Consider the following 24388-nt stretch of genomic DNA (forward strand, 5'->3'; position numbering starts at 1 on the left):
CAGGGACAACCCAATGGCAGGTTACACCCTACTGAGATGTTTCTGGGTTTGCTCCTCTCGGTCCAGGGGAAGAACCTTATCCCGCCAGTGACTGGAGGGAATGCCAAGCTGAATTACACCGTGCTGATAGGCGAGAAGCCATGTGTGGTGACCGTGTCGGACGTGCAGCTGCTGTGCGAGTCCCCGAACCTCATTGGACGGCACAAAGTGATGGTAAGCCAGGCGTTAATGGGAAACCCCGAGAGAATGGGAACCACTGAGAATTCCGGGATCCTTTGGAATTTGGATCCCATTATTGTAGTCACTAGGAACTTGGTGACCCCCTCCAGAAGGCAACGCCCCAGTCTTGGGCCTGGTCCACACTAACCCCCCACTTCGAACTAAGATACGCAACTTCAGCTACGTTAATAACGTAGCTGAAGTCGAAGTACCTTAGTTCGAACTTACCGCGGGTCCAGACGCGGCAGGCAGGCTCCCCCGTCGACTCCACGTACTCCTCTCGCGGAGCAGGAGTACCGGCGTCGACGGCGAGCACTTCCGGGATCGATCCGGGATCGATTTATCGCGTCTAGACAAGACGCGATAAATCGATCCCAGAAGATCGATTGCTTACCACCGGACCCGGAGGTTAGTATAGACGTACCCTTGGGTGTTAGAATAAACAAACCTGGAGTCCCTTGTAGCTCATGGGGAATCTTGTAAAAGCATACAGTCCCGAATAGCCTCCACTGCTGGCATCCCCGTTATAGGGAATCCCTTCAGTAGAAGCCCACTTCTCTGCTTCGAATGGGATCAGCTGTGTGGTGCCAAAGTATTTGTGCAGTGTGACTACATGTATGTGGCATGATGCCTCCATGCCACCAAACGCTCCCACGGGGGAAGAGTGCTCTGCTTGGCTTAGCGCTGGCTGCAGCAATAGTCAGCATGGAAAGGGTTAAAATCTGCCACCTAGGAAAAGAATGGAAGTGCAGGGCATTGACCATAGGGTGAATGGATCTTTGGGCTTTGGTGCCAAAAGATTACGCTGCCACCGGCATAATTTAGTATTATTTTTAGTATTAATTAGTGAAATTGTGGCTTGAGAGGTAGCTCCTCCTCCTCCCTCCATACCACTCCTTTATCCTCCTCTTCTCCATACTTTGAATACTGTCGATACAGAATGAGTCAGCAAAATCATTTGCATTCTACAATCCTATTGGTTGAAAGAAATGAATCTGCAAATGATATTACATCCTGGGCATGCCAACAGACAAGGCTGCTGTCTGCAAATGTGGATGAGCAATGTTTCTGATTGACCCTGATCAATTTATTCCCCTCCCTCCACAAGCTGGTAGGGTAGATTTTTTTTGGTTAAAATTTCAATGATGAGAAATCTGTAGAGGTTGCTGGAGATATAATATTTGGGTACGTAAGGAGAGAGTGTTTTCTGAGTTAGAGCAGAGAACTGGTGGTTAGGACGCCCCGGGTTCCATTTTTGACTCTGCCACAAACTCACTGTGTGGCCTTGGTCACTTCACCTCCCTATGCCAGAGTTTCTCCTGCTGTAAAATGGAGGTGATAATCCGTGCCAGCCATAATGCGGGGCTCAATTCATCCACAGTTGTAGAGCACATTATGATCCTCCAAGGGAAGCACTAGTGATGCCATTCTCTGCTTTAATTCCAGGGCTTTTGAAGAGCACATAATGAGTCTGCCAGCATTTTCATGGATGTAGTTGAAAAGGTGCTCAGTCAGGGGCTGGCAAAGCCAAGGCCTGGGAGATAAGCCATGAGGCAGGAGGATGGCAAATGAACCCAAGGGGTTCAGTGAGACTGAGAGCAGAATCGGGCCTTTCCACGACACAGGGATTCTCTGATCACTGCAGCCCGGGGCAGGTAGAGAGAGTCAAAGAATGAGGCTCCCCATGTACAGGAAAGGCCCCACTAGAACCGTGGGAAGATGGTGGCGTTTAAACATGTTTGTGAGCATCAGTAACATGACAAAAAGAACGAGGAGTCCTTGTGGCACCTTAGAGACTAACAAATTAATAAGCTTTATGCCCAAGTAAATGTGTTAGTCTCTAAGGTGCCACAAGGACTCCGCGTTCTTTTTGCTGATACAGACTAATACGGCTACCGCTCTGAAACCAGTAACATGACAGTGCACTAAGGGCGAGTTAATACCATCAATCTGCACACACAGAGCCATTGCTCTGATAATGGCTGAGCTGCGAATCAAGGACAGACAGTTACCTGCAGTAAAAGCCGCCGTTTTAGGAATGGCATGGAAGCTGGAATTAACCCAGGGAACAGCTGTTCTGGGGAATGCCTTCTCCGGTATGACACTGTTGTTCCTCAAGTTAGTGCCTCGCTGTTTCACTGGAACTCCACTGTGAAGATGAAGAGCGGGGTGGGAATTAATAGTCAGATCTCCTGGGTCCTTCTGCCAGTGATATGCTGTGTGATCTTGAGCAAATCACTGAACGTCCCTGTTGCTGGGAAGTTGGGGGGTGGTAACACTTACCTAGGTCCACAAGGGCTTGTGAGAATGAATGAACAATTGCCAAGTGGGATAGTGAAGTAGGAAACCACGGTGATAGTGTTTCATGTTGATGTCAGCGTGTTCCCTCCCTCGGTCAGCTCTCAGTGCAAGGATCAGCAAAACAGCGACAGAGTTAAATAACAGGAGGAGAGAGAAAACTAAAAGACCTGGATCGAGTGCATGGTTTTGAGATGAGCTATGAAAAGGGGTGAAGGGTCACTGAGGTGAGAGGCGCAGGAGGGCTCTTCCAGAGGGGAGAAGCTGCAGAGGAGAGAGATGCATATACAGTATGTGAGAGGAGGGGGCGGGGGGGGCGGGGGGGGACGACGACGAGAATAAGGTTTGCACTTAACCTCAACTGAGGCCGTCTCCCAAATCCTTAGTCACTCCTGTGTGGAGGTCAGGTCTCCAGGGCTAAGTCTGGGAGGGAGGGAGCATGTACTGGGATGTATAGAGTCCTGTTGCAACAATAGAATTAGCACAATGATCATCCTGTCGTAAGCTAGATTGTGAGTAGAGGATCTGGCACAAATCTATTGCCACTGGTGCTGAATTCCAGTTTGGCCTGAGGCTGGAGAAGAGACCTGATACCACACAGAGTCTCACTCCCAGAAAGCATGTCCAGGTCGAGGTCCTTGGCCAGGCCATGTGTGTATAGAAAGGATATGGAGGCATCTGCTCTGTGCTTGGACCATATATAAAGTGCAGGATTCCAGCTTCCCGCTGATTTCTGTCTCCCCCAGTCCTCGAAATTACAGGAAGGATCTGAGCAGAATGTTTGCAAGAGGCTCAGATTGTTAGCCTCAGGGCAGTGAAATCAAACAAGAGGTCAAAGAGGGCAAGAGAAGAAGAAACTGACAAGGAAACCAGGTTGCTTCCTGTGAAGCCAGAGCTGAGAGCAAGGACGTTAACTCACAGAATCCTAGGAGCTACTGATCAACCTGTCTGGTAGGGTGACCAGATGTCCCGATTTTATAGGGACAGTCCCGATATTTGGGGCTTTTTTTTTATATGGGCTCCTATTACCTCCCACCCCAACCCGATTTTTCACACTTGCTATCTGGTCACCCTACTGTCTGATCACATCTAGTACGTCCCCCAGGGCAGGGCAAGACTGCTCTATCCCGTCCATTCTCCAATCCATGTTAAATGGTCCCAGCAACAGGGCAGCCTCATTTTGGGAGACAAGCCAATGAGCTGATCCGTCTCTGTGGTAGGGAGCATTGTCTCATATTTAGTTTAGCTTTCCCGTTCCTTAATCCCATCCCTGCTTCTCGGCAGCTCCTGTACACTCCCCAGGACAGACACCCGGCTCTCCTTCTCATACAGTGCCCGTGTCTCTAGAGCGGCCTTTCACTATGCATGGCGCATGCATCCACAGGAACCCTCTGGAGGAAATCCAGGCTTCCTTTCGCTGTCTTTAGAGCGGGTGTTTCATTTTTAGCAAGCTCTTGATAAGCAGGTTCTACATGCAGAGGCCCTAGAGCCGCAGGTCCCAATCCCAATCCCAGCAGCGCCCACTCAGCCCTTCACCTTCCCATGGTAGACACGCTGGGCCAGAGCTTCAGCTTGTGCAAGTCAGGGTAACGGCACAGAGGGGAGGTGTCGATTTACACCCGCTGAAGATCTGGCCCGCTTAGTTCCCTGCTGTTTACCGTGGGTGAGTCCTGCAGACAAGACCATGAAATCCAAGGTCATGCTTGCTCCGTGTGGCCATGAAAGAATCCCTGACAAATGCTGCCCCACAGCCTGTTGTGAAAAAAAATCTCTTTCCCCCAGCACGTGTTTTCTGGGTCACCCCTGCTCTGACCCCACTGGGACTGTGTATAACTCCACAGTGCGTGAGGCACGTGGCGTTCCTGCAGCATGACCGGCAGTATGCGCGTGTAGGACGAGAGTCGCGCTCCGCTGGGAAGAATTCCTTCTGTCGGCTCTAGCAAAGTAGTGCCTGAAAAACAGGTCCCTGCATGCGAGGAGGAAAGAGCAGGCAGGGGAGGAGCGATCTCTCCCCAGACAACTCGGAGCCACATCTGGATTCTCCGGGATCACTGCCTGCCCAGGAGCCTGGGTGTGCCTCCTGCCAGCCTGCTCAGCAGGGACGCCGGAGGGTCTCGGGGACTGTGAGCCCCTCCCTCCCTCCCCACTGTTCTGCCCACTGCTGGGCCCCGCCCTCTCCCTCAGCCAAGCTTCCCAGTGCCAGTCGGCTCCCACTGCGGCACAGGGAGGTGGCTTGTGTGCCCCCACCCTGGAGAGTGAAGTGGGGCAGAGACGTGAGGTGGCAGGCCAGGGAGCAGGCTGCCAGGTGAGAACAGGCAGGGAGAATGAGGCTGGCCCCCTGACCGGGAGCGGGGGATGTTTGTGGGGGCTGGGAATATGGGGGTGGGGGGCTCATATTAAGATGGAGGGAACTGTGCTAGAAAGGGACCAGGCCACATGCTGAGACCACTTGCCCAATCCCAGTTCCAGGGAATGACTTGGGTGGAGCGGCCATCGGTGCTGCGTGCTGCAGGGCAGCTGGGCCGTGTGGCACGGGGCGGCTCCAGCCTGGCGCAGAGGCTTGGCTGGAATGCACTGGGTGCTCCTCGGCAGCAGCCAGCGTCTCAGGCAGGGCCTGCCGTGCCTGGCGGGGAAGAAGAGCTCAGGCAGGATCGGCTAACCCCAGCGACAAGGCTGACTGGGTCACAGGCCCTGCATAAAGCTTCTGGGGATGGTAGTGACGTACGCTGCTCTATAGGCAAAGCCACCGCCTTCCCCTCCCCTGCTGCCTGTCTGCTACCACTGCTCGTGGGGCTCCACCCCAAGGCGGTAACGCTGCCCATGCCCAAGTGTAGCCCACCAGAGTGTCCCACTCTATAAAAATGGCTGGGAACAGCATTTAACAACTAACCCTCTAGGGCTGCAGTCTGGAGCTATGGGCAGGCTCTGACGACACACGGGCTCCCAGCAGCGCCATCTCAGAGGTGATCCAATCCGGGGGTCAGCAACACAATCTGTAGGGGTGCCCGCTACATGGTATCTCTTAACCAGGAAGTGACCCCTAGGAGGCCACCTAGAGCTCCAAGCGGGGCCATCCCTAGGGGGATGCGGGGCCCAGGGTGGAAGTGACGAATCCAGAACCGATCCGTCACTTCCGGGTACCCAAGGGATGGCTCTGGCTCCAGCTCCGGCTCCGGCTCCAAGCAATAGCCAGGGGCACTAAGCGTTCAAAGCAACGCCTTAGGGCCAAGCCCTGCTCTGCGTTACCCTGGAGTACCAGAGCAGGGGCTCTGATGAGGACGTTCACTCTAAAGAGGACATGCTGGGCTCCGTGTTTATTCGTCCCCTATGGCTTCTGGATCCAGTTTGTTCAGTTTTACAAATCAGTAGAAGACTGTTCTTCCTCCCAGCTCTGCAAACTGTCCCTGGGATTTGACATGTCATCTGGCTTCTTCTAGCACCCTGCCCAGTAACCGGGACTGTCTCATCAGAACGCAGCTGAGAGGCCGATGCACATTCTGGGGCGGGGTGGGATCAGCGCAGAACAGCACAACAGGGTCAGGCAGCAGATGACAGAACATACCTAAGCTGCAGTTCAGCCAGGACACTAGGACTAATAATTCTAACAACACCTGCTCACACAAGAAGGTGTTTATAGATCACATGCCACGTGAACTTTACTGCTAACGCCAGCCTATAGCACCATGCTGGGCTCAGTATCTAGTCAGAAAGAAGTGTGCCACCTCCTATGTCACTGGCACCACTTCTCTGGGGTTAGCGGTCTCCCTTCCAAGCACTGAGCACTTCAGACGCTGCTTAGCTTGGGAGAGCAGGGAAGATCATTGGCTCAGGTGCTATTGCTGCAGGTTGAGGTGGTTAGAGTTCCTCTGAGGAGTAGCCAGGCTCTGGGAGGTCCTGTTTGCTGGTGTTTGTAACGTGCCTGTTTGCTAATTCCTATGTAGGCTCGAGTGGGAGGATTGGAGTTCTCCCCGGGGATGGTCTACATCTCTCCCGACAGCCCGCTCAGCCTGCCGGCCATCGTCAGCATCGCCGTGGCTGGCGGCCTGCTCATCATCTTCATCGTGGCCGTGCTGATTGCGTACAAGCGCAAGTCCCGCGAGAGCGACCTGACCCTCAAGCGACTGCAGATGCAGATGGACAACCTGGAGTCCAGGGTGGCACTGGAGTGCAAGGAAGGTACGATGGAGAGGCGGGGCCCCCAGGCCTGGCAGAGGGCATGCTGAAAGGAAGATATTCATTCCCTGAAGGATTGCAGTGAAAACAGCTCTAGCTAGAGGACCCCAATCCACCAAGTTTGGATCTGGCTTTGGATCACCCTTCTCCAAAGTTCTGGCCAGTTTAGATCCAAGATCCAGTTGGGTCCATTCAAAAGATAAGGTTCGGCCACTGAATCTGGATCCAGTACAGGAGCCAGTCATCCTTGGAGCTCAGGAGCGTTCAGACCCAGTCAGGCCCATCTCTGGTTCTGACACAGGTTGGCCCCATCCACCCAGGCTGGACAAACGGTGATAAGAATGGGCTTTGCTGGAGCCCTGTTAAAACTGAGTTTTCTAAATCAGGATGGGGCTCTGTCTAGATGGAGCCTTTGTCTGGCATTACATCTTGGGCAGAGGCTGGTGGGTGAGCAAGTACAGCCTGCTCCTTCCCCACCTATCTCTCCATCTGCACATCCTCCTCCTCCCCCATCACTGGTGACACCCGCACAGGTGTTAGCCTGACCTCCTTCCAGGTAGGGTCAGGGTGGATCTGGACCATCGCTTCACTGGGGATGGGTTTCTTTGTCTCAGCTTTTGCAGAGCTTCAGACAGACATTCACGAGCTGACGAGCGACTTGGATGGCGCTGGCATCCCCTTCCTTGATTACCGCACCTACACCATGAGGGTGCTTTTCCCTGGCATTGAAGACCACCCTGTCCTGCGGGATCTGGAGGTAAGCAGGAACAATGACCATCTCCTCCCTCCGGCTGCCTGCTCGGCCCCTGCCTCCCCATTCTGTCTGTCGCGGCGCCGTGACACTGGGAGTGACACGAGCGAGGTCACTGCCTTGTGACACGGCCTAATCTGTATTGATGCAGCATCAAGACACCACCTCAGCTCCCTGGGAGGTTGCTCTGCAACAGCTGAAATAATGGTGGGTCTCCCGGATGAGCCCGGATGCCAGGCTCACAGGGGGGAGACCTGGAAAAATGGGAGCGTTCCACCTCAATGAGTGAGGTGTCCATATTGAAGAGTGCCAGGATGTGTGTGTGTGTGTCTGTCTGCCTGTCTGCCTGTCTCCACTGCATTAACTTCCTCATGGGATCGGGTCCTCTTCCTGCTGGAGTGTGCTCTTGAGTTTTTCGCTGAACAGACACTAGAGATGGGTCCCCCGGCAGATCCACATTCCCTTCCATGGCATTGCAGCATTCCCTGGCAAGGGCACTGCCCATGAACACACTGGCCCCCAGGACGTCTGTGCAGCCCTCCAGGCAGGGCGCCCCCCAGGACATCTGTGCTGCTCAGGGACCTCTGCACTACCCAGGGCTCTGGTGTCTTCCAGGAGGTCTGCGCTGCCCATGGGCACAGTGCCCCTGGGATATCTGCACTGTCCAGGGGTGTGGCACACCCGGGATATCTGCACTGCCCGTGGGCACAGCACACTCAGGACTTCTGCGCTGCCCATGGGCGCGGCAGTACTTTCAGAAAGGATTGGCAGCACCCAGAGAAGCTATTTTGTTAACATGTACAACGTGCTCTGTAACTGCATTGCTCTTGGTGATGGGATAACAAACTAGCCCCGTTAGTGCTCCACTTCAAACGCCCCCTGGGCTTGGAGGGAGCTCAGCTTTCCTGGGCTTTTTCTGCCCAGGGAACCTGCCTATTGTGCGGCTGAGCTGGGGGCTGCGGGTTGGTGCGATGCATTACATCACCGGTGAGAGGGAGTGTGGTGAGCCGTATACTAGTCCCAAGTGAGCGTCTGTCCACATTGCAAAAAACCACGTCAGCGTTCGGCACAGCAGCCAAGCTCGGCTCCAGGGAGACCTGGGCTGGGATAGCTGGGGCGTGCTGCGAGCCAAGCCTGAGGGGTGCGCTGGCAGAGCTCCCTGTCAATCTTGGCAGGCTCTGTGCTTTGGAGAAGCCCAGGAATGGGCTAGCGGGGAATGCCTGAGGCCAGGACGGAGGTGCATAGGGGAAGCTGGCACAGGCTCTACCCTGGACATTGGAGGAATTGGATGTAGCTGATGCTCTCACTCCTCTTCATGGGGGCTGAAATTCAGCTAACGCTAGAGAAACACGCTTGCATAGAGCAGTGGCCGTTCAAGCTTCCTTGTTTGCCAGCATCTTCCCAGGAAGGCTATCAGGGAGGCCAGTTGTTCCTCACTCCCCAGTAAGGAAAGGGAAGCAGCTCGGATGCTACTTTGTGGTAACCAGAGGCGGATGTTGCTTTTTAATGGTGAGCATGGGACAGCCGTGTACCCGGAGCACAGACCTACCCTGGGCCTTGTCCTGCTCTCCACAAACTCTCCTCATTTGGCTTTAAACAGTTTCCCCCAAACAGTGCATTTGCACACACATGTGCACACCCAAAGGTGCTTGTACGCCTAGGGCCAAATTCTGCCCTCATTTACACTAGCAAACACCAATGGACTAGATTAGAAATTGGCCCATACGATGCACTTAGTGCATGCTCCCATATACACACACACACAGAGAGCGAGAGCTTTTCCCAAGTTCCTTTCGGACAACCAAACCTTCCAGCGCTCAGAAATCAAACCATTTCTTCTGACCCTTTGATAGGGTTACCATATTTCCACAAGCAAAAAAGAGGACACTGGGGGGAGGAGCCCCGCTCTAGCCCCGCCCCTGCCCCACCCCCATCCACTCCCTCCCACTTCCCACCCCCTGATTGCCCCCCTCAGAACCCCCAACCCCCCCCGCTCCTTGTCCCCTGACTGCCCCCTCCTGGGACCCCTGCCACTAACTGCCCCCTAGGACCCCACCCCCTATCTAAGCCGCCCTGCTTTTTGTCCCCTGACTGCCCCCTCCTGAGAACCCCCCACCCTCACTGCCCCCCTATGACCCTACCTGTCCCCTGACTGCCCCACCACCTTTTAACTAATTAACTACTTCCAGACACAGCTGAAATAAACTTTATGCTGCTCCAAAGTCGCCATGGGCTTAGCCAGTATTAAACATGCAAGCAAGCGAGTTAGGGCTAATTATTTCCTCACTGGCAGGGGTGATGGGTTGTTCTTGTTTGTTCGTTTTTTTGCTTACAGACAAGTTTGCAATCTGTAATCTCTGGGAAAAAACATACCCCTCTAAAGGAGTTGACAGTGAGGCAGTTAAACACCAAATCTGGAAGCCCGACCCTCAGTCCATCCATCCCGCAGCCAGGCGCCTGGCAGGACAGCTGTCCCAGGAGGGAAGGCAGCTCCTGGGACGCTGCCATTCAGGGTTCAGGTGATGTGTGGAAACGAGCCTGGGGCCTTTGTCTAGGCCCCGGGCCTGGACCGTGGCACGGGGTGGGGAATGGAAAATGCAGTTCAGCCGGGCTCCATACAGGAACATGCGCCAGGACTAGACTAGCAGGGGTTATGCAGGTCATCAGGATTCAGGTTTATCGGTTGAGCTGTGTGCAGGAGCCCAGGAATGGAATGACATGGGGGGGGGGGGGCTGCAAATCAGCACTGGAGGGGCACTGGCGGAGCTCTGGGACGGGGGCAGGATTGGAATAGTCACTGCGATAGGTGAGGACTGAGGCGGGTTGGCGAGCTGGAGTGGGGGCTGGATTGCAAACAGCGCGTGCAAAGGGGAAGGCTGGAGGAGCTCCGTCAGTGTGAACTGGAGTAGCAGGGGCTGCTGCAGGAAAGGACATCACAGCTTATTAACTTAATGCAGGTAAATACCCCCTCCCCTTTAAACACCGCGTGGAGTGGGTAGCTGGTAGAAAGGAAATGAATTTGTTAACAAAATGTACATAGGATGAAGTGAGCTCCTGTGTGAGGAATGAAGGGAGAAAGAGTGACAAGTAAAACAAAACAAAATACACTTTTACAAGTCTAAGATTTAATCTAGCAAGATACAGGCTTTGTTCCAGGTGGTTTCTCTCACCAGTCGTTCTTCTTCCCAGCCATGGCTGACTCCCTCAATTCGGACCTTCCTCAGAAGTACAAGGTGTTGGCTTCCCTTGTCTTCTTAGGTGAAAGATCTTTGCCTAAGTAGGTTTCTCACCTATATTCTGTTCCAGAGACTTCAACGCCGCCTTGGTTGAAGGACCCATCTTTCTCAGCTTGAAAGAGCTCTGCTATCTTCTGTCTGCCTAGGGATGGATGCCAAAGATGGCGTCTATCCTTGCTTATATCTTCCAAAGTTAAATGACTTTGTTTCAAGAGGCAGGATGATCTCATGCTGTTCTTCCCTTCCCGCGGGCTTCCCATCCCCCCTGTGTAAATGGGGCTTACGTTGTTTCTAATTCCACCATGCTTAATGTATATAGGAGACAGGTGGAGAGCTGTGACATCCCCTCCTGTCTGGGCAGACTGTACAGCCGAATATCAATGAGTATCCGTAATTCCTTACATAGTGTTAATACAGACATTTCACGTGGCATTAATCATTGTGCGTCATTAGCTTTCAGAAAAGGCCTCACTCTAGATACTTGTACAATACAGTAATATTGTACACAATCAGCTGATTCAGTTGCTTATCGCTTCCGGTTCAACCCCCCTGTCTTTATAGATCAGGAAACCTTTGAAATTGAGTCTTCTGAAAAGTAAAACCCAGCCCAAGCTCCTCTCTCCTGCTGGATGTACACTCCAACCTGTTTCCTCCCCCACTTGTTAGTGTGCGGTTTGCCTCCACCCCACGTTAACTTGATGGGTCTGTTCACTGGTTATATGTAAAGTGAGGTAAACACACATTCCTTTATTTAGGATAGACCCGTTTAACAGCTCCCCCTGACATAGCTGGTTCACACAGACTTCAGTTATAATGCCAGCATATATTCACAACCCTTAATACCCATCATGTACGTACCTTATGCAAGAATATTAATGATCAGTGAGTTGTTAGTTTTCAAATGATTCCTCGCCAGGCATATTTTGTACAAAGATTATTTGTGTGGAGGGTGTGAATACAGGAGTGTTTAGTGTCACGGTTGGCATGAGCCAAGTGCCGATGGGGTGGAGTGCCTGGGTAGGGGCGGGTTAGTAGGAGCTGGCATGGCCTGGACCCTCGTTACAATGGTGTACATTGTTGCAGTGGGACCTCATCAGGCCATGACATCAGGGGAGAGTTAGTGGCTTTCACAGACGCTGACTTTTTTTCCCCCTGGGAGTGCTCCACCCCCTGCTGCGCCCTGAGGCCCTGCCCTCATTCTGCCCCCTCCCCGGACCCCCTCCCCCAGTGCCTCCTGCCAGCCACTTGATGCTCCCCTGGCCACCCCTGGGCCCACCAAACAACTGATCGGCGGGCAGCCCCAGGGGCCGGAACCACTGTGTAGGGTGACCAGACAGCAAGTGTGAAAAATCGGAACAGGGGTTGGGGGGTAATAGGAGCCTATATAAGAAAAAGACCCAAAAATCGGAACTGTCCCTATAAAATCGGAACATCTGGTCACCCTACCACTGTGGCTGGTGGGTGCTCAGCACCCTCTAGTTTTTTCTGTCGGTGCTTGAGCCTCGGAGCACCCACGGAGTCGGCCCCTATGGTGGCTTGAATATAAAGGAAGCCATTTTTCTCTTTTCCCCAGGTCCCTGGCTATCGGCAGGAGCGGGTAGAGAAGGGTTTGAAGCTCTTCGCCCAACTCATCAACAACAAGGTGTTCCTGCTGTCCTTCATCCGCACTCTGGAGTCCCAGCGCAGCTTCTCCATGCGGGACCGTGGCAACGTGGCCTCGCTCATCATGACCGTGCTGCAGAGCAAGCTGGAGTATGCCACCGATGTCCTCAAGCAGCTCCTGGCCGACCTCATTGACAAGAACTTGGAGAGCAAAAACCACCCCAAGCTGCTGCTGAGGAGGTGAGTCACCGTTCGGCTGCTGGCTAGTGTGTGCACACAGCTGCCCTCTACTGGCAGCATCCTCCTCTCTTTGGTACTCTCCCCTTCCCTGAATTTCCTTCCCAGCAGCAGCTCCCACTCTTGGTCCTCCCCAGCCACTAAAATAATCAGTGATTAAATAGTTAATGTTGACACTGAGGTGTCACTATTGGGGTTTAAAGTTGATCGTCCAATCAGATGACCTGGGGCAGGAGCATTCCAGTCCCCTGAGTTATTGTTTCAGGCTGCTTGCAGACTCAGGCAGTCCTTCCTGCTTCGCTTATACTCAGTGTCAGGAGTGATGGGTTGTGCTTGTGTGTTTGTTTTTTGCTTGCAGACAAGTTTTCAATCTGTAATCTCTGGGAAAAAATCTAGAAGATCACATCTAGAAGGTTGTTTCTGAAGTCACAATAGTTAGAAACTGACTATTTTTTTAAATGAAAGCCTGATAATCTAAGTACGTCATGCAGGCCATATAAATACACCACCCAGGAGCCAGACCTTTGACAACCACTAGGTTAGTGTATGTGCATCACTGCCCACTACTGCATGGCACCAGAACTGCTCAGCTGTGTGTCACAGTCCCTGTTCCAATATGAGCAAATGGAGAGTCGCCTTCAGCTCCAGTGATAGGGACTGCATCTCCATTCAAGCGCTGTCTTTAGGAGCACCGGGATGCAAATTCGATCCCTGCTGTGGCTGCCAAGTCCTGAGTGGCACCAATGAGCAGTATAGTGGTGACTGTGAAGTCCCAGGGGGCCGTGGGTCTGTTAGGAGCTCTCAAGGAATGTTGGGTATGATCCAAGCTGGAACCACTGCACCCACAGCGTTTCTGCCTCCACCTGAAACCAGGAAGCAGAGTAGACTGAGCAAATCAAAGTGATTGAGCTGGGGCAGAAGTCTGGGCTGGGTCCTGCTGGACAGCTCCGGAGTTGAAGGGTCTCATTTAAAACACCAATGCATGGAAGTCCTCTAGTAATAAAGCTACTGTGCTGTCTTCAGCTAATGCTCACCCCTTTTGCCAGGGCATGATCACTCCCAGCTTGTCCCCGTCAGTAACTCTGCACAATGGGATGGGTCACCTGCCTGACCCTGCTTGATTTTCCCAGTACAAGCCAGACGTTCCGGGTCTCTCTCTGCTCTCAGTGAAACTGGTGTAAATCCACAGTCACCCCGCTGGCCTCAGTGGAGTTACACCAGCATAAACGGAGCAGAAATTGGCCCTCAGTATAGTTTGGCCGTGCTGTTAACAGCGGAGCGAGCGGCTCTGGCAGAGGAGTGCGGGGTGCCGTCTGCGAGGGAGGGCGCTACGTGGCACGCAGCCCATTGAGCAGTATCGATGGAACAGAGAGCAAATGCAGCCATCTCTCAGCGTTTGAGGCTGCTGAGCAGGGAGCCAGGAGCACAAAGCGGCTCTCGCTTTTATTTTGTTTTACTCTTGTACAGTAACTACCCGCTGTCATAATTCTAGGCTTGCAGCCTTGCTGGCAAAATTCCCACCAGCCATTCCTCCCCCCCCCCCCCCCCCCAGGCCTCTCTGGTATCTGTGCATCTCCTGCTCTTGCTTCCAGCCATCCTCTCTTTTCCCCCACTCCTCCTTCCCTCTCCTCCCTTTGTCTCTGCTTCTTTTTTCTTCCCCCATTCTCCTCCTCCACTCCGGACACTGTTCCCTTTCTGCCCAACCCCCCTTGTCTTCTCCCTCCACCTGTTCTCTCTGCCCCATCCTCCTTCTGACAAATTGCACGAGTCCCCTGGAACTTGCTCCTGCAGAAGCTGCCTCCTGAGTGCAAGACGGGAGCGCACTGGCAGAGGTCAGCGAGGTGCTTGTTCTCTTGAAATAGAGGTCCCCCGCTGGGCAGCGCCGGAACAGAACCCTCTGATCTTACAAGGGAACACGAAAGCCCCCGGGCGGCTTTCTGCCTTGGAATGCGAATGAGGTTGTTGCTAGGCCATGATGGGGGCCAGGTCGCTTCGTGCTCAACCCCTTCTGCCCCATGGATCCTCTGCTGGCAAGCAGCAATCTCACTCCTTTGCGGAGCCCGAATCCCTCCCTCCACTGTCTGGGTCAGCATGTCTGCCAGGAGGAAGGAGACGGTCGGAGCGGGTTTCCCATCTGGCGCTAGCTGGTAAAATCCCATTGCAGCATCTCAGTGATAGTCCTGAGGATGCTAGATCCATAACTGGATCCCAGAGCCGGCAGGGCCAACACGGCATTCGGTTTTCTTTATCGATGTGGAACTGGATTTGTCACATGCTGTGAGCATGAGGCTTCAGGGCTGGGCCATATAATGCAGAATGGGCACTGCCCCAGGGTGCAGCATCAGGCCATGTGGTGCAGTGTGGGCTCTGTGCCAGGCCACAAGCTGTGCGCTGCATGACACTCGCGAAGCACCAGGCCACAGGATGCACTGTGAGCATCAGGCCATCTCTGTGCTGCAGCAGCGGGTCGTGTGAAACTCCGGGAGCAGCAGGCGTCAGGCTGTGCCATGAACACAGGTCATGTGAGCACCAGGCTGCATGACACTCCATGATCATGGGCCATGTGAGCACAGCCAGGGGTGAAAGGAACTTAAGGAACTTACCGGTACACTGTCCCCCCGGGGTCCGGGGGGGTGGGGGGGCTCTACTGGAAGGGTCGGGGTCTTGGGCGGAAGGGGCGGGGCTGGGGCAGACTCCCCCAGCCAGCCCTTCAGCGCGGCCCGGGGCGATGTAAAGGGCCTGGGGCTCCCGGCCGCCGCCACTACCCCGGCTTACTTTCACCTCTGGACACAGCAACCGACCGACAGGCTAGTGGCAATCACTGAATGAAGTGGGTGGGCGAATCAGGCTGATTCGAAAGGGGGAAATCTGCATTCACAGCCAGAGGTGGCAGGAAAGGAAATACAGAAAAGGCACCCGGGAGTTCCCAAACTAGACTCTGGGGCTCGCAAGGGCTTGTTATCAGCTCACCGGGCTGCATAATACAGGAGGGGTTTAATTTTAAAAGGGGCATGGTCAGGTCAGACAGGGCCTGGAATTTAGGGTCTGCTTTCACCACCCCCTGACCGGGCAAGAGGTCTCCATGGGAATGGAGACGTTCTAATGGGAACAGTGTTAAATCTAAAACAGGCTCTTTAGGGAAGGGGGATCTTTAATGTGTGTTTGCGCAGCATTTAGTACTGTGGGGCTCTGGTCTGAATGGAGGCTGCTCCCAGAATACAAAGACACAGGAACGAAAATACAAACCCACGCCCCTGCAATGTTTGCCATCCAGACCCCCAGCGTCTGGCTTATGCATGAAAAGCAGGAAGCAAAACTAGCTAGAAACCAAAGGAAACTGACAAGTCTTTAAGTCGGGGCAGTGAGGAACACCAAGAGCAAAGAGGCGGCATCAAGAAAGACAAGGACATTCTGGTGGTTCAGCAAACTTGCGTTTCCTAGCAATGGAGAGAAAGGAACCGCACAGAGATCCAGAGGAGCGTCACTGACCGTGCTGGAGTTATTCTGGTTCATGCCGGTGTAACTGGTGTCTGGCGTGGAGGTTTTGACTCAGTCCCTGCCCAGGCAGAGCTCCCACTGAAGAGTCACCGTGGGTTCTGCTTGAGTACGGACTGACTAGTAACAGAGTGAGAGCCCCAGGACTTGCCTCACAATTCTGAGGAGGCCTTTTATCACCTGATAATCAGTGACAGGTGAATTTCCTCCACTGGTTTGGATCCACCTTAGGGATTTATTTGGCCCCCATCACCGCAGTGTCTGAGGGCTTCACAATCTTTAATGTATTTCTCCTCAAAGGCCCCAGAGGCAGGGCGGTGCTGTGATCCCCATTGTACAGCTGGGGAAGTGAAGCACAGAGCAGCTAAGTGACTTGCCCAAAGTCTCACAGACTCTCCTTCTTCCTGATGGGTAATCAGAACCTTATGGCCAACCCAGACAGTGACTTTCCTGGAGCTACACATGGGGGGCACTTGGCCCCTGGAGCCCTCCCGGTTGGACATTTCCAGGATATCCTTGTGTGTGTGGTTTCAGAGTAGCAGCCGTGTTAGTCTGTATCAGCAAAAAGAACAGGAGTCCTTGTGGCACCTCGGAGACTAACAAATTTATTTGAGCATAAGCTTTCATGGGCTACAGCCCACTTCATCAGATATCTCACACAGTATGCTGACAGTTTCAATCCAAGCCAGAAAGTGCAGGGCATGGCGTGTGGTGGGAGATAAGTTAATCCAGACTTTTCCAAACTTCCAAATAAAGATTTGCAGTCATTTTGGTAGGTAGGAAAAGGTTCCAGTTGCTTTTGATTTAGTCCTATCTGGTTTGCGCATCCCAGTAATAACCAATGCTCTGCACTTTGCTTCAGTAAGAGGACAGCAAGCTGCTGCCACCCCTGGGCTGTCCTGTGCATGGCCCTGACCTGCTCAGACACCTCTTACCCTCAGCAGTAAGTTCCTTCGGTCTGATCAGCGTGACTAACCATCTCCCATTCTCTTTCTCTTCCGGGGGTGATTGTAGGACGGAGTCTGTGGCAGAGAAGATGCTCACTAATTGGTTCACCTTCCTGCTGTACAAGTTCCTCAAGGTAAGAGGAGGTGGTCCACCTGGCCATTAGACCACATCACTCATGGATGATTTGGTGGTGGGGGTGGCCAGACTGTGCTGGGCGCTTTCCAGACACATGAGAAAGGACAGGCCCTGCTGCAAGGAGGGCCAGGCTTAAGGAAAGGAGTCACGCACTAAGGCCGTTATAATGCTGCGAGAAAGGGGCAGTAGGAAGGCGTGAGAACTGGGTGAAACCAAGAGGAGGTCAGGAGGAGGGAACGCTGCTCAGAGCAGCTGGCTGGCAGGTTTTTGTCGGCAGTGTACAAGAGATGGGTCCCTGAGGGGTGTTTCTGCCAGGACGGGGACCCAGTGAGCAGGTGAAGGAGCACGTTGCCGCAGAAAGCTCAGGCTGTGTTCTATCACAGCCCGTTCAGAGTGCAGCTCTCACCCCGCCAGACCCTTATCCTCACTGGTGGGACCTTCTGGGTCCAGTGGCTGGTGACGAGAAGGCCTTACCTTATCCTGGTTTTCAAAGGCAGCAGAAGATGGTCTGTCTTGGCACTTTGCCTTAATCTGGGCCAAAGAGCAGCCACCGTGGTTTGTTTGGTAACTCTCATACCAGACTCCTCGCCAGACCTTCTTCACCCTGCGCTTAGACCCTTCCAAAGGGCAGGAGGGGAGTGGGCTGCATCCATGATAGCCTGAGCTCTAGTCCCGAGTTCAGCACAGACAGAAAGCCATTCCTGACCGCTGGTCTAGGTGGGAGGAGTTGGCGGTTCTCAGTCGGGTTCGCTGTCCATGGCATTGGCACCCTCGCCTGCAGAGTTGTCAGGAACGAGAGGGCCATGGAGTATGAATTTCAGTCTCACCCCTAACAGGGGTTCCTCCCGAGTCGAACCTGGCGTGCTCTGTGGGTGGTCAAGGCGTTCAGTGTCCAAGACACCAGCACTGAATTCACTAGGGAGGAGATGGTATTGTAGCCTTGGCTCCCATGCTGAGACTGCCAGCAGAGATGCTCATTATGATGTTGCCTTCTGAGAACCCACCGTGCCTCGCCTGGGCCACCACCCTAGAGACAAAACCCACTTGAACTTCAGACATGGACCTGAGCTTTCCAGCACGCGTCAGATTCCTCATCCTTCCAGCCACTCCTGGGCAGGATGGGAACCGGCCAGCTGGAGGCGAAAGGCTCTAGCCCAGTGCCATTCCCCTGAGCCAGCGAGCCGCCCCCAAGGCACAACCTCTCCTAGCAGGAAGGTTTGGAAGGTCCCTGGACGGTAATTTCAGTAGCTCCTAGTACCAAATTCCCATTTTCAGATGAAAAGAGGGGCTCGAACGAGGTGACTCGCTAAAGCTCTGCTTTTATAAGATACATTTCCCCCCCCCCCTCAGCTTCTTGTCTTCCTGCCTTAGGCTAAACACCAGCCTGATAAGGGCACTAGACGGGCGCATGGGAGCATATGCGGCAGGCAGATAAGCTAATTAAGCGGCAGACAGGTGTAGGAGCTGAGAAAGGGGCCACTTTGCTTTGGATTATTAACTTGTTTTCTCCAGGATTTGCACCAGAGGACAGTGATCTATCGCATTGATTTGAGACAGACTGCTAGAGCAGAGGGGAAGCGGTGCAGGGAAGGTGGAGGGGAGGGAGGGGAAACAGTGCAGGGAAGGTAGAGGGGAGGGAGGGGAAGCGGTGCAGGGAAAGTAGAGGGGAGGGAGGGGAAGCGGTGCAGGGAAGGTGGAGGGGAGGGAGGGGAAGCGGTGCAGGGAAGGTAGAAGGGAGGGAGGGGAAGCGGTGCAGGGAAGGTGGAGGGGAGGGAGGGGAAGCGGTGCAGGGAAAGTAGAGGGGAGGGAGGGGAAAAGGTGCAGGGAAAGTAGAGGGGAGGGAGGGGAAGCGGTGCAGGGAAGGTGGAGGGGAGGGAGGGGAAGCGGTGCAGGGAAGGTGGAGGGGAGGGAGGGAAGCGGTGCAGGGAAGGTAGAGGGGAGGGAGGGGAAGCGGTGCAGGGCAGGTGGAGGGGAGGGAGGGGAAGCGGTGCAGGGAAGGTGGAGGGGAGGGAGGGAAGCGGTGCAGGGCAGGTAGAAGGGAGGGAGGGGAAGCGGTGCAGGGAAGGGAGAGGGGAGGGAGGGGAAGCGGTGCAGGGAAGGGAGAGGGGAGGGAGGGGAAGCGGTGCAGGGAAGGTAGAAGGGAGGGAGGGGAAGCGGTGCAGGGAAGGTGGAGGGGAGGGAGGGGAAGTGGTGCAGGGAAGGTAGAGGGGAGGGAGGGGAAGCGGTGCAGGGAAGGTGGACGGGAGGGAGGGGAAGCGGTGCAGGGAAGGTAGAAGAGAGGGAGGGGAAGCGGTGCAGGGCAGGTAGAGGGGAGGGAGGGGAAGCGGTGCAGGGAAGGGAGAGGGGAGGGAGGGGAAGCGGTGCAGGGAAGGTGGAGGGGAGGGAGGGGAAGCGGTGCAGGGAAGGTAGACGGGAGGGAGGGGAAGCGGTGCAGGGAAGGGAGAGGGGAGGGAGGGGAAGCGGTGCAGGGAAGGTAGAAGGGAGGGAGGGGAAGCGGTGCAGGGAAGGTAGAAGGGAGGGAGGGGAAGCGGTGCAGGGAAGGTAGACGGGAGGGAGGGGAAGCGGTGCAGGGAAGGTAGACGGGAGGGAGGGGAAGCGGTGCAGGGAAGGTAGATGGGAGGGAGGGGAAGCGATGCAGGGAAGGTAGAAGGGAGGGAGGGGAAGCGGTGCAGGGAAGGTAGAAGGGAGGGAGGGGAAGCGGTGCAGGGAAGGTAGACGGGAGGGAGGGGAAGCGGTGCAGGGAAGGTAGACGGGAGGGAGGGGAAGCGGTGCAGGGAAGGTAGATGGGAGGGAGGGGAAGCGATGCAGGGAAGGTAGAAGGGAGGGAGGGGAAGCGGTGCAGGGAAGGTAGAAGGGAGGGAGGGGAAGCGGTGCAGGGAAGGTAGAGGGGAGGGAGGGGAAGCGGTGCAGGGAAGGTAGAAGGGAGGGAGGGGAAGCGGTGCAGGGAAGGTAGAAGGGAGGGAGGGGAAGCGGTGCAGGGAAGGTAGAGGGGAGGGAGGGGAAGCGGTGCAGGGAAGGTGGAGGGGAGGGAGGGGAAGCGGTGCAGGGAAGGTAGAAGGGAGGGAGGGGAAGCGGTGCAGGGAAGGTGGAGGGGAGGGAGGGGAAGCGGTGCAGGGCAGGTAGAGGGGAGGGAGGGAAGCGGTGCAGGGCAGGTAGAGGGGAGGGAGGGGAAGCGGTGCAGGGAAGGTGGAGGGGAGGGAGGGGAAGCAGTGCAAAAAGGTGGAGGGGGATGAGAGAGGGGAGGAGAGGAGAGGAGAAGAGAGGAGAGGGAGGGGAGCGGAGGGCGTGAAGGGGAAGGGAGGAGCGTTATGAGATTGGAAGACAAAGGGGATGGATGGCAGTGCCGGGGAGAGAGGAGCAGTCGGAGGAGAGTGGGGGGATGAGTGGGGAAGGGGAGAGAGGACGGAAAATGGAATGGAAGGAGAGAAGAGGAGAGTTGTCTGGAGCAGAGAGGGTGGGGATTAGAGTGACCCTGGGCCAAGTGCCAGCCGTGCAGTACCAAAGCCCGGCAGGAGACGGTTCCCCCTTTAGGGCTGGGCTTGTGCTGGGAAGCTGGCAGGTAGGAACTGATGATCTGCGGCATCGGACTTTACCCGGTTTCCCTCCCTCGTGTCTCCGTGCAGGAATGCGCTGGCGAGCCGCTGTTCTCCCTCTTCTGCGCCATCAAACAGCAGATGGAAAAGGGCCCCATTGACTCCATCACCGGGGAAGCCCGCTATTCGCTGAGCGAGGACAAGCTCATCCGGCAGCAGATTGACTACAAGACACTGGTGAGTGCTCAGAGCAGCGGAGCCTGCAGGCGCCCCTGGGATCTGCTGGGGAAAGTGGCCGGGCTGCTGCTGGGTTGGACAATTGCCAGCTGCTGGGTTGGACAATTGCCATTTATGCTGCCAGAAGGACACAGCCTTGCTGGACCAACATCTCCTCAGGCAGGGTTTGGGCGGCGTGGTGTGCAGGGAGAGCTGGCAGGTCGTGTGTGGGCCTGGCTGGGACTCATACAGGGCCGTGTGTGTGTGAAGAGAATAAAGGGACAGACCATGGGGGGGCATTTGTGGTGCCGAGTGAGGGCGTGAGATCTGAGCTCCAGACCAGGGTGAGTGGCTGCGCTGATGCTGGTTCTGCATGACGTACGCTGACTAAGCCCCAGTGGAACTCTGCATCTGCTGCTAGTCCGATGGGCGCGTTCTTTGGGCACCAACTCCACAAAGGCCGAGGTTACACTAACCGCCAGCCCCAAACCGCAATGCTCGGGTTCCTGCAAAGAGATCGCCGCGGGGCGGCCTGTGCTCACAGCACAGCGGAATGAGCTTGCAAATGGAGCTCGCGATATGCTTTTTGTGTCCCACCGTGGCTGTGTACGCTGGGGTGGGGGAGAGATGGGGAGAGATTGTTCACGAGCAGCAAATGGCTGAGGGGGGATTACTCTGTCACTCCGGGGAGCAGGCCTATATCCCTCCATCCCCCACAGCCAGGTTCACAGCTTCCTACGTGCCTCTGAACCCACTGCAGCACTGCCCTGGCATCTCAAACCTCTGGGGGGCCTTTCACCCCTCCCTCTGAGCTTCCACTGGCCTCCTTCCCTACCCTCCACTGCTCTGACCTCCGACCACAGGCCTCCAGGCCCGTACAAGCTGCTTAAGAGGAATGTACCAAAAACCCTACAGAAGGTAGTTATGGATTTACCTACCCCAAGGGAGAGTTTCTTCCTGACCCCTGAGAGTGATTGGGTTATGGCCTGAAGCATGAGGGTTTATATCCCTTACTGCAGTTGATTTCCTATTCTGAGTGTAATACTGCAGTAGCTTCACAGTCCTGTTAACTGCGGCCAGGTGTTGGCTTTAACAGTGACTATTGTATATCAGCTCCTAACTAGGATAAACAGGATGAAATGGAGTGGGGAATACTGAGGCTGCATAGCAAGTATAACTTACTGACTGGAGGACCTATTCACCCAAGGAACAGTCTCCCAAGGAACGTGGGACAAGCCGCATTGCTTTAGACTGGAGAAAGCAGAGAGAATGACCCTGCGTTGGCCAGTGTTGAGGTAGACTGGATGAGCTAGCAGGTCTTTTCCATCCCTAGCTTCTACAAAAGCCATCCTGTGGTAGAGCTGGTTCACACAGCATCTCAGTATTGTGACCCCTTCCTCCCAGGAGCATCCTTCACATCCAGTCTTAAAGGTATTCCACATGAAAAGTCACTTCCCATTTACTCTGCTGAGGCGTTTAGCACCAACGTTTGCATTGCAGAAACTCAGCGTAAAGATCTATCATAGCGTCTCAAAAGGAAAGCCAGACTTTTCTCTCCCAGCAAACTACAGAACTCCCCCACATCAGTCTAAAATTCATAGCCTGTAAGGCCTCATCCAACCTGACTGCCTCCAAAACACAGGCCAGGGAAAATCCGAGCCACGGTTCCTGCATCAAGCCCATGACATGAGTCAGAGTATCTCTTTTTTCCAGTCTTGATGTAAAGACTTCAAGTGATGGAGAATGTCCCTCGGTAAGTTGTTTCAATGGCTAATTACACTCTCTTAAAAAAAATTGTGCCTATTTGTCGCCTGAATTTGTCTAGCTTCAGCTTCCCCCCCTTGGATCTTGTTCTGCCTTTTTCTGTTAGACTAAAGAGCTGTCAACTATCAGAAACCTCTTCCCTGTGTAGGTACTTGCAGACCAGGACTAATTTCCCCCCTTGACCTTCTCTTGGATAAACTAAGTAGACTCAACTTCTTATGTCTCTCCACTAGAAAGCAGGTTTTCCAGACCTCAAATTGTTCTCGTAGCTCTTTTCTGAACCTTTTCCAATTGGTCTTCACCCTTTTTGAAGTGTGGGAACCAAAACCAGGACTCCAATAATGTTGTCTCTAGTGCTGTATACAAAGTTAATACCACCTCCCTACTTCCACTTGATATTTCCCTGTGTGTGCATCCCAAGTGAAGTGGGAATGCCAGGGGAAACCCATCCCAGACTCCTCAAGCTACCCTTTGATGTTCAGAGAAAAGGGGCTGGGGGAAAGAGAGGGCGAGGGAATAGGAAAGAGAGAGAGATTAATTGCTTTGCTAATGAGGTGAGGGGTGTGAGATAAGGGGAAGGATGTTCTTGTGATCCAGGACTTGGACAGGGACTCAGGAGAGCGCAGGGTCAGGCCCCAACTCCATGTGTGGCCATGGCCCAGTCCCTTAATCTGTCTGTGCCTCCATTGAACGTGTATAAAATAACAATTCTTCCGTTTCCCTGCTCTTTGTCTGTCTTGCCTGTTTAGATTGTAAGCTGTTACGGCACGGACTGTCTCAGTACGTGCTCGTCCACACCTAGCGTCATGGGGTCCAGATCTCACTTGGAGAAACACGGCAAGGGAGAGAAAAATATAGACCTAGAGAGACAGAGCAATCCTTTTCACCAAGGAAATCCCTCCAATCCTTTAAGGCTGGTGGATATAAAGCAGCCAGTGAGACGCGGTAGTAATTATGCATCAGCCTGAACAAAGCTCTCTTCCATTCACTTGTGTGTTGTTTGATGTTAATCAGCTTTCCCTCTTACATCTCAAGAGCAGGCAAATATATCCCGATAGGAATCTTAGCCGATTTACAGAGATCAGCTCTGGCGATGGAGATTAAAAAGAAGCAGAATACGAATGAGGCTTTCCCTCCTTTTGGTCTTTCTCTTGTTTCAACTGGGTTGTTTTTTCCCCATAAATAGATGTTGTGTTGGAGTTGTTTTAAAAAATGAAACAAAGGAAGAACTGCTTTAGATTTCGGTTAGCGTGATAGAATTGCCATTGAAGCAAATCCCGATCCCGCCCCTCTCTAAGTCAGCTGGTCCCCGCTGAAGAGTTTTGCACTACATCTGGATAGCAATCACGGGGTTTGGCGTGTGCCAGGGTGTGGCTACACGATCTTAATCCACCCAACACGCCCAGAGTCCCTGGTACATGACTCTTGGAAATGGCTGTTTGTAGCAATTGGCCATGAGGTGCCAGTCTAGGGTTTGGGAAGGATGAGGTTTTTTATATACAATGTTTTATTATTCATATATTTATTTAAATGATTACTGAAAACAGAATCAGGAGAAGTGAAGCAACTTAGGGAGTCAGTATTGCCGTCAGGAATTTCTGAACCTCACGCATGTGCCTCGCTGACTCGGTTACACCGCTTGGGGCTGGTTCCACTCCAAACCAGGCTGCCCATCCCTGGAAGCAAAGTCCTGCCGGTCTATCTAGAAAGTGACGTCACAGAGTCCTAGAGTTCAAGGCCAGAAGGACCCACCAGATCATGTAGTTTAACCTCTTGTGTAT

The 24388-nt window shown here is 54.1% G+C and overlaps 1 protein-coding gene across 8 annotated transcripts in view; it reads left to right on the top strand.

The window, feature by feature from the left end:
* The window catches only part of PLXNA4 (plexin A4), a 612559-nt gene that overhangs the window by 527774 nt on the left and 60397 nt on the right, over window positions 1–24388 (top strand). For all 8 annotated transcript variants that reach the window (XM_065423502.1, XM_065423501.1, XM_065423503.1 and 5 more), the window contains 6 exons: window positions 67–213; window positions 6459–6693; window positions 7305–7447; window positions 12251–12519; window positions 17026–17092; window positions 20718–20864. In XM_065423502.1, the coding sequence (XP_065279574.1) occupies window positions 67–213; window positions 6459–6693; window positions 7305–7447; window positions 12251–12519; window positions 17026–17092; window positions 20718–20864 (1008 nt within the window). The remainder of the gene's footprint in view (window positions 1–66; window positions 214–6458; window positions 6694–7304; window positions 7448–12250; window positions 12520–17025; window positions 17093–20717; window positions 20865–24388) is intronic.

The sequence above is a fragment of the Emys orbicularis genome, chromosome 1 (assembly GCF_028017835.1).
Source record: "Emys orbicularis isolate rEmyOrb1 chromosome 1, rEmyOrb1.hap1, whole genome shotgun sequence".
Lineage (NCBI taxonomy): Eukaryota > Metazoa > Chordata > Testudines > Emydidae > Emys > Emys orbicularis.